This window comes from Macrobrachium rosenbergii, chromosome 4 (assembly GCF_040412425.1).
Source record: "Macrobrachium rosenbergii isolate ZJJX-2024 chromosome 4, ASM4041242v1, whole genome shotgun sequence".
Lineage (NCBI taxonomy): Eukaryota > Metazoa > Arthropoda > Malacostraca > Decapoda > Palaemonidae > Macrobrachium > Macrobrachium rosenbergii.
The window spans coordinates 74,414,124-74,424,761 of NC_089744.1; the positions used below are offsets into that span (position 1 = coordinate 74,414,124).

At 43.0% G+C, this 10,638-nt stretch overlaps 1 protein-coding gene across 1 annotated transcript; it reads right to left on the reverse strand.

Annotated features, from left to right (window-relative positions):
* Positions 1-2,074: 2,074 nt before the first annotated feature.
* LOC136838026 (uncharacterized) lies at positions 2,075-2,647 on the reverse strand. The gene has a single exon (XM_067102891.1). The coding sequence runs from the start codon at positions 2,645-2,647 to the stop codon at positions 2,075-2,077; it is 573 nt and encodes a 190-aa protein (XP_066958992.1).
* Between the last annotated feature and the right edge of the window lie 7,991 nt (positions 2,648-10,638).

Sequence of the window (10,638 nt, forward strand, 5' to 3'; positions counted from 1 at the left end):
CACCGTTGGACCGAGAAACAGCCTCCCTTCCGAGGATGTTGTGCAATTAGAACCTTAAAAGTTCAAGCGGAGATGCAATGCATTAATACCCTACAACAATTTGCCTTGTATTTTACTAATTTATTTTTTATTTATCTAATTATTCATTAAGTTGTTACTTTATTTTATTCTTACTTTTTTTTTTGATAGCCCATCTCTTCTTTCTGTTTTTCCTATTATCTTCTTTAACTTCTTCCAAATGAACACCTTAATATTCTTTGGAAGCTTGAATTTCAAGTCAGCGGCTCCTGTAGGCATGTTCCACATGAATATGGGGTTTATCTTCTGAATAATAATAATAATAATAATAATAATAATAATAATAATAATAATAATAATAATAATAATTTTTTTAATAATAATAATTTCGAAATGTGGTCCATTCCCACATTAAAAGGGAAAGAATGTTAGATATTCTCTTCATAATAGTTTTTCTTTAAGTTAACGAACAGGTTAATACAAACATATGGAAGTTTACATAGATATGGAATTTTATAGAAAGAACCATTTTTCTCTACCAGCAAGACCCTTCTCTGCTCGTCACAGGATCCACCTTCATCATTCTCCGAGCCGAACTTGATCAGATTTCCCGTCTCACCTACATTTCTATACAGTCGAGGAAATTGTTTTAGCAAGGCGACAAAGACAATATATATATATATATTTACTTCCCCGTCGAGTGGACCCCAAATATTTCCCAATCTCTTTTTTCCTCTGATAGAAGAAGAAGACAGAAGAAGAAGAAGAAGAAGAAGAAGAATCACGTCCGGTAGATTTATATGCCTGTTTTTTCCCCCTGTTAGTTTTTTTCTATGGAACATCCATTTCCAGCTGATTCCATTTGTGACTTGTCATCTCCGTGATAAATTTTTATTTCATTGGCGACTGCAATGGAATTTTGAGTCACAGGGAGCCGTGTTGAAAAAAGACAAAACACAAACTAATCCTTTAACACCAACACCGATGTGTGTGGACAGAAAGACCTACACTGAAAAACAGTTTTCAGTCAAAAATGTTCTTGCTTCTCATTTTACCCTAGTTATTAATTTCATTATTTATCAATTTATTTTTTCTTTTTTAATAAGTGAGATATCTTCTTTCTGTATTTCCCTTTACCTCCTCTTTCTTCTTCCTAATGAACACCTTAATATTCTTTGCAAGTTTTGAATTTAAAGTCAATGGCCTCTGTGGGCTGGTTCCTAGAAATAGGGTTCATCTTCTGAATAATAATAATAATAATAATAATAATAATAATAATAATAATAATAATAATAACATTCTTTGCTCCATATGAATAGTGTTCATACCTGAATAACAATAATAATAATAATAATAATAATAATAATAATAATAATAATAATAATAATAATAATAATAATAATAATAATTGACCAATGTTCATATTTGGATTCATGAAACAGGGTATTTCTTACAGAAGAAAGTCTTCATTTTAAAGCATTACAGCAGGTTACTGAAGCAGACAGACGTCAGAAAAAGAAAAAAGAAGAAATACCACTGAAATACCACTAAGACAATCTACGGGTTTACATACCATGTTTCAGTAACCTGCTGTAATACTTTTGTAAGACGTGCAAGATAATGAGCAGGTGGACATGTACTGCTGGTTTATTGGGAAAGCAGGTCGCCTTATAAAGCGGCGTGCGGACGTCATACAAAGGCATGCAATAGGATACAGGTGACCCGAGGTCAATTGTTCTCGATGTGACACAGGACAGGTAAATACAAATGACATGAAAAGTAAAATTACAAGAATTGACACAATAATGTTCTGACGCATGAACAACGTAAACAGGCATAAATAAATCGGTAATAGATACTTATTTACATAGATAAAAATGTGGCTATTTAGTGTGACCTAGGCTTGTGGGAAAGGCACTGCAGAAAACGGGAGGTTCACCACAGAACCAGTTGAGCGGGGACTTTACAATACTCGCATGCCCCCAAAGACGTAGGTAACGTCTGATCACACTAGGTATCTGCTGGGCTGCTGGCGAGTGCCGCGGCTCTGCGCGGGTCAGGTGGGGGGTGCAGTGTGAGCGGGAGCGGCTGTCTGTGGCGCTGCCTGGATGCTTCCGGGGGCGGCCACACGACTTCCTTTTGGTTGGGCTGGCTGCGGAGCGACGGTGCTGCGGAGGGTGCTGCGTGGTGTTGTCGACGTCCCCTCCAACAGGGTGGGCTTGAGGCGGTCTACAGACACCCAGTCCTTCCCGTGTGTGGCCAACCGGAATGCTTTGGCGTTTCTCTCCAGCACGCAGAAGGGCCCCCTGTAGAGCCTGGTTAAGGGTGGGCGGATGGCTTCGTTCCTGACGAAGACGTGGGCGGTGGAGGACAGGCCGGGAGGTGTGAAAGGTGACATCCTATCGGTATACGTCCGCTGGCAGGGGGCGAACTTCCCGACCGTGTCACGGAGCCTCTGGACTGTCAGGTTGTGGTGATCCCCCTTGCTGAGTTCGCCCGGGACTACGAAGGGCTCCCCATACACTTCTTCTGCTGCGGATGGGTCGCTGTTGGCTCTGGGCACGGCCCTCAGCCCGAGGAGGACCCAAGGCAGCTGGCACTTCCAATCCTTGGCGGTGCAGCGGGCCATGAGGGACGCTTTCAGGGACCTGTGGAATCTCTCCACCAATCCGTTGGCTGCGGGGTTGTAGGTGGTGGTGCTGCAGTGAGAGGTCCCCAGCAGGTGTGCCAGGGCGGACCACAGCTCGGACAGGAAGGCAGGACCCCTGTCGGTGGTTATGTGGTCCTGGATACCGAACCGGCTGATCCAGCTAGAAAGGAAGACCTCAGTGCACGCACTGGCGGTGGCTTCCTGCATGGGCGTCACTTCAGGCCACCTGGTGGAGCGGTCGACAATCGCGTCAGGAGATATCTGGCCCCGCCTGATGGGGGAAGGGGGCCTACCACATCTACATGGATGTGTCCGAACCGCCTCCCCAGCTGGGGAAACTCGCCCATCCCCAACTCAGTGTGCCGCCCCACCTTGCTGGTCTGGCACCGGATGCACTGTCTTGCCCAGGCTGTTGCGTCCTTCCGTATACCGTGCCAGACGAATTTCTCTGCCAACAGCTTGGCCATCGTCCAGCTGGAGGGGTGGGACAGCCCGTGGATAACGTCGAACACCAGACGGCGGCACGAGGCGGGTACCAGTGGGTGGGGTTGGCCGGTGCTTACGTCGCACAGCAGTGTTGGGCCCCCAGGGTGAGGGGCACGTCCTTCCACCTGAGCGACGTGATGGCTCTGCGGTAGGCTGGAGTCCCTGGGTCGGTGGTCTGCTCCTGGGCGAGGTCCCCGTAGTCGATCCCAAGCTGTACCGTGTTGAGCTCGATCCCGAGAGGGCGTCTGCTACGGGTTCTTCCTGCCGGGGAGGTATTTGATTGTGCAGGTGAACTCCGCGATGGCCGCGAGATGCCACTGCTGCCTGGAAGACCATGTGTCCCCCTGCTTTGTGAAGGCGTGGACCAGCGGCTGGTGATCTGTCCAGATTATGTGGGGCGTACCCTCCAGGAGGATCTTGAAGTAACGTGCCACCCGATACATTGCGCATAGTTCCCTGTCGAAGGTGCTGTAGCGTGACTTTGCGGGGCTGAACTTCCTGCTGAAGAGGGTGATGGGTTGGGGGCCTCCGGCGACGACCTGCTCCAGGACAGCCCCACAGGAGACATTGCTGGCATCCGTCATCAGCTGGAGGGGGTGTTGGGGTCCTGGTGAAAGAGGCTGTGAGATCCTGCATGTTTGGAAGGGGGTAATGATCTGGTTTAGTTGCGAGGTTGAGCCACCTATAGTTGCTGCAGGATCTCCAGGAGCCGTCCGGTTTCTGCACCATAAGGAGGGGAGAGGCCCATGGGCTGGAGGCCTTCCTGCATATGCCCATACGCTGCATCTTGGCGAAAGCGTCCTTGGCTCCTGAAGGCGCCGAGGGGAGAGCCTCCGAACTTTGTGTGCATTGGGGGGCCCTTTGTTTTAATGTGGTGGTAGATTCCGTGCTTTGCAGGGGCCCCGGGCACCTGACATAGTTCGGGCTTGAAGACGTTGGGGAACTCCTTCAGCAGCTGGGTGTACTGTGTGGGGTGACGGAGAAGATGGCGGGCGCGCTTGGGCCCATCGCCAGGGGAAGGGACTGGCAGGAGTCGGTGTCCAACAGGCGCTTCCGACCGATGTCGACTGCCAGGCTGAAGTGGGCGAGGAAGTCCGCAACTACGAAGTTCCAACTGTACCTCCGGCCAAGGATCGAGATCGACAGGAGCTTGGTGCTGTAGGAGAGGATGGGGGTCCCACTGGCGGCTGTCAGGGAGGCAGCTGGGTCCAGCGGGCATTTGCAGTCCTCTCTGGATGGCAGGAACACTGAACGTACGGCTCCAGTGTTGACCAGCATCATCCTGCCGGAGATGGTGTCGCGGACATAAAACCCTACTGGTTTTGGGCTCCTGGGTTCCTCTGCTGCCAAGGCGGCATGTGCTGTTGGCCACCGCCTCCCCCGTTTTTTGGATGGGCAAAGGAGCAGGGGGGTTGACAGTTCAGGGCGTCCTTGCCGTACCGCTGGTGGTAGTAGCAAGGACCCGGTTGTTGCTTCTTGTGGTGGGAGGTTGGCTGTCTCCTGGTGATGGAGCTTATCTCCTTCTCCGTGCTTCCTCCGGCTGGAGGGAGTTGATGGGGTGTGCTGGCGTGGATGCCTGCTTCGCTGCCCTCATGGAGACCGTGAGCTGCTGTGCAGTCCTGATCAGGTCGTCGAGCGGCACTCTATAAGGCTCGAGGATCTGGGCCCGAACCTCCGGGAGGAGCTGACGGAGGAAGATCTCCCTTGACAGGCTTATCTCCCACTGCCTGCCGCTGGCACCCTTTCCGGGCAGGATGAGGTCTTGGATCACACTCCAAGTCTCTTGGAGGTTCTGGTCGTGTCGAGGGTTGTTTACAAGGTCAAAGGAGCGGGCAGCCCTCTCGGAGACTGGCAGGGAGCAGGTCTCAAAAGCCGAAGTCTTTAGCTTTTCAGAGGTGACGGGAACCACGGCTAGCTTCCTGTAGACCTCTTCAGGGAGGGCGTTGATCACGGCGTCTGCCTGCAGCACCTCGTCGGTGAGTCCCGCCAGCATGAACTGCCCCTCGACCCTGTAGAGCCATGATGACGGGTTGCCGTGCGTGAAGGGCAGCAGCTTTATGGTGAGGGCGGACCTTGTTTGGTCCATCAGGGTAGGCAGTGTGCGGGAAGCGGGTACCGGCGTGGAGGAGCGCGTGAGCCTTGACATGGGGGAGGGCGCGGGCGGGTTGTGCGTGAGGGAGATATCTGAGTCCGCGAAGTTTGTGGTTATTTGTATGTGGGAGGGAATGCCTGCGTCCATACTCACTACTACACTCTTACTTGGAGTGGGTTATACTCGCGTCAATACGCGCGTGGGAGCACGCCGTGTGGGTCCGCTAATGATGCTGGTGATCTGCCGACAAGAGTCTGGACGCCCGAACGCTTTGTTAGAGTGCTGTATTTAGGCCGTTAGGGGCGTGGGGTAGTTCATGAAGCCAAGACTAGGTCGCCGTATGAGTCTGCTAATGGCTTCGGGAACCACTCCGGGAGGTCACCACTGTAAGAGGTGCAAAATAATGAGCAGGTGGACATGTACTGCTGGTTTATTGGGAAAGCAGGTCGCCTTATAAAGCGGTGTGCGGACGTCATACAAAGGCATACAATAGGATACAGGTGACCCGAGGTCAATTGTTCTCGATGTGACACAGGACAGGTAAATACAAATGACATGAACAGTAAAATTACAAGAATTGACACAATAATGTTCTGACGCATGTACAACATAAACAGGCATAAATAAATCAGTAATAGATACGTATTTACATAGATAAAAATGTGGCTATTTAGCGTGACCTAGGCTTGTGGGAAGGGCACCGCAGAAAACGGGAGGTTCACCACAGAAAACCTATTGAGCGGGGACTTTACACTTTAAAATAAAGAATTTCTTCTGTAAGAAATACGCTGTTTCATCCATCGAAATATAAACATTGGACAATTATTGACTAATGTTGATGTGCAGGAAAAGCGAATTATTAGAAGAATTGAGAAAACTCAGTATAAAATCAATTCGCAAAATGCAGCCATTTTATTCAACAAAACTTGCCTCAAAGAGGGTCTTCTTCCTTCGAATAATAATAATAATAATAATAATAATAATAATAATAATAATAATAATAATAATAATAATAATAATAATAATGGCTCTTGGAGAAGTATAAAATGGCTTCAGTTTCTTATTTAACTCACAGTTACATCAACAGTTATATATATCTCATGGAATAGTGACTTAAGATATCATGTACACTGGCATGCAAGAGAGAGCATGAAGCCAACAGTGGATGTGTGCTTGTAACTCATAGTATACATACATTATATATATATATATATATATATATATATATATATATATATATATATATATATATATATATATATATATATATATATATATAGTGAGGATTGAGAGGGGGTTCTATCAACTGGTAGACATCAGCAGGTTAGGGTGAAGGATCATTCCATTATTCCTTTTCGAGGTACTTTATTGTTATTTGACGTTTCAGGACTAAAGTCCCATTTTCAAGCTATAAAAATAGAAGTTAAAAGTTAAAATAAAAACGCGACTAAAAATTAAGTAAAAAAAAAAAATTTATACATATATACAAATAATATAAAAGTAAAGTACAAAGGATAGGGAGGAGTACCTACCATATGGTGCTGAAGGCACAGACCGAGTGACTATTCGGGCCGGGTTCAGCTTTGACTTAAACTCACGAGAGATACAGAGGTGTTGAGGAAGACTGGTGTTTAACTGTGGAACTAGTTGTTTGATAAAGAGTGTTTTCAAGATTGCTAAATATTGTCTCGTTAGAGTTTGCCTATAATTTTAAAAATCTTTGTAGTTTATGTCATATTTGCATTTCTTTTGCATGTTCTCGTATACATGAAAATTCAGGATTAGTCAATTTGACGCCTGTTGATAGCTAACGCCTCGATGAGAGTCCAATCTCACTTTTGAGTAACCTCCGTGTGGAGTTGACGTACTTCCCAAGATTACATCTAGGCAATTAAATAAATATACGACTCCTGAGGTCATTAGTGGATCGAGTTTCTCCTTATGTTTAAACAGAGATCTAATACTCATTGGGTTGCAGGGTATTAGCTTTAATTCAATGGCAGGTAAAAATTTCTCGACTAACAACTTCAATTCACGATAGAAATTTAGGTCATGAATAAATGGGACACTTGCATATAATCGTAATTTTGGTACTGTAGGTATTTTAATTTTAGGATGGAAGATATTGTTTAAAAATTTGCTGAGGTGTTTATAAAAAGTTTGATGGAAAGCAGTTGTCAGTGAAATATTGTGGAGATAAGTTATTTCACTGTGAAAAAGATTCCAATTAGACGTTATGTTAAAAGCCCTATGAAAGAGCGTAGACATGGAGTTTAGTTTAAAATTATAAAAGCAGTTACTATAAAAATTTGAGTCCAGGCCGGTAAAAGTTTTCTTTCTAAAAACCGTGGTGTTAAAATGATCATTATGTTTAAAAACTGTTACATCTAAAAATGGCAGCTTATTTTCATTTTCATATTCAATAGTAAAATTAATATTAGGATGTACTTTATTGGCATAATCAAGAAATTTGTCAGCTTGATCTTTATCTCTGAACAGCAAAAAAGGTATCCTCCACGTACCTACTATAAAATAAGGGATGGTAGGCCAAAGGACAATTGTCCAGTATGCGCTCCTCTAGGAGCACATAAAAATGTTTGCAAAGGTGGGACCTAAAGGGGATCCCATCGCCATACCATCAACCTGAATGTAGGCTTTACTGTTAAAAACAAAGGCTGTGTCCTGCACAGCGAACGAGCAATTTTCTAAAATCCGTGAGGTGAAAATGATTAAAAGTGGCATCTGGGTCAGTAAAAATGGCTAACAATAATGTCAATGGATTCTTCTAATGGTACATTAGTAAAAAGAGACTCCACATCCATGCTAACCATAAATAAGTCTGAATCCTGGGTAAAATTTTTCTTTAAAATGTTCTGAATTTACAGCTATAGTTATTCGTAGTAAAAGGAGCTAGGAGAGGTACCAGAAATTTAGCAATTTTATAATTAGAAGTAGCATAAGAGGTGAGGATGGGCCTCATTGGTATAATTTTTTATGAATTTTAGGTAGCCCATACATCACTCCATATGAGGCACCTGTACTATATAATGAAGTATAAGTAGTTTCACTAATGATATAATCTTTAAGATATTTCAAAAACGGTTAATTCGGTCTTCTATCTTAAAGATAGCAGAGTATTGAGGTTCCCTGTCATTTTGAATTTAGATTCGTCCCCAGGATATTTTCCATCTTTTTGTATATATTCATATTTATTTAGTATTACAGTACCTTTTCCCTTGTCAGGTTGTGTTATTGTTAGGTCTTTTCGTTTCCCAAGTTCTTTAAGAATATTCAAGTCATTCTTAGAAAAGAATGGTGTCCAACGAGTAGTTGTTGTTAAAAGTTTTCTGAGCTATACCCTGTAGTTGGGATCGCATTTTAGGCACATCTACATCGAGGCTCTTTCATAGGGCTTTTAACATAACGTCTAATTGGAATCTTTTCACAGTGAAATAACTTATCTCCACCAATATTTCACTGACAACTGCTTTCCATCCAAACTTTTTATAAACACCTCAGCAAATTTTTAAACAATATCTTCCATCCTAAAATTAAAATACCTACAGTACCAAAATTACGATTATATGCAAGTGTCCCATTTATTCATGACCTAAATTTCTATCGTGAATTGAAGTTGTTAGTCGAGAAATTTTTACCTGCCATTGAATTAAAGCTAATACCCCGCAACCCAATGAGTATTAGATCTCTGTTTAAACATAAGGAGAAACTCGATCCACTAATGACCTCAGGAGTCGTATATTTATTTAATTGCCCTGGATGTAATCTTGGGAAGTACGTCGGCTCCACACGGAGGTTACTCAAAGTGAGATTGGACTCTCATCGAGGCATTAGCTATCGAACAGGCGTCAAATTGACTAATCCTGAATTTTCATGTATACGAGAACATGCAAAGAAATGCAAATATGACATAAACTACAAAGATTTTAAAATTATAGGCCAAACTCCTAACGAACAATATTTAGCAATCTTGGAAACACTCTTTATCAAACAACTAGTTCCACAGTTAAACACCCAGTCTTCCTCAACACCTCTTTATCTCTCGTGAGTTTAAGTCGAAGCTGAACCCGGCCCGAATAGTCACTCGGTCTGTGCCTTCAGCACCTTATGGTAGTTACTCCTCCTATCCTTTGTACTTTACTTTATATTATTTGTATATATGTATAAATTTTTTTTTTTACTTAATTTTAGTCAAGTGTTTTTATTTTAACTTTTAACTTCTATTTTTATAGCTTGAAAATGGGACTTTAGTCCTGAAACGTCGCAGCAACAATAAAGTACCTTGAAAAGGAATAATGGAATGATCCTTCACCTAACCTGTTGATATATATATATATATATATATATATATATATATATATATATATATATATATATATATATATATATATATATATATATATATATATATATAAATTTCTGACTCACGTCAGGATCGACCCAGGTCTCTCAGGTGGAAAGCAACTATGGCGTTACCCACTGGGCCATACAAGTCTAAAGAAGTTGGAACCTGAGAGCAACTGCACCCATGAATTACCTGGGCAAGCTAACTGCTTGCATGCCAGCGAGTTTTCCCCAACTTCCCGACTCTGAGTCGGGAAGTTGGGGAAAACTCGCTGGTATGCAACCCAGTTAGCTTGCCCAGGTAATTCCTGGGTGCAGTTGCTCTCAGGTTCCAACTTCTTTAGACTTGTATGGCCCAGTGGGTAACGCCCTTGCTTTTCCACCTGAGAGACCTGGTTGATCCCTGACGTGAGTCAGAAATTTATTTCTGTTCCACACGTGATTGTGTGTTGATGATTTCTATATATATATATATATATATATATATATATATATATATATATATATGTATATATATTATATATACTTATATATATATATATATATATATATATATATATATATATATATATATATATATATATATATATATATATATATAAATTCCCACTCCAAATTCCTTCATAAAAAAGTGAATTGTCTTCCATTTCCCTTCTCCTCAAGGGATATGTGGACTGAAGGAAATTGAAAATCAATTCGTGTGGTTTGTGGGAGATTAATTCTACTCTAACGCTTCCCCGCTCCCTTTGGAGCAGAACGAAGGGATGGAGATATGTGCTTATTTCTTTCCTTTATTTTTGATGGATTATCTCCGCTTTGGAGATACAGAGATCATTTTAGCTTCACAGAGAGTAAAATCTGAAGTGCTGAGAAGTGTCTCGAGGTAAATTGGTTAGATATTTCGACTAAGGAAAAAATTTTGAATTTTGTTAGCTGAGGAAATTTCTTTGCACGCACTTTTAGGGGAAATGAAAATCAGGATATGAATGATTTTGTTAGCTGAGGCAATTTCTTCGTACGCACTTTTAGG

Coding starts and splice junctions, on each gene's coding strand:
- LOC136838026 (XM_067102891.1), bottom strand. CDS start 2,647: ATGGCCCGCTGCACCGCCAAGGATTGGAAGTGCCAGCTGCCTTGGGTC.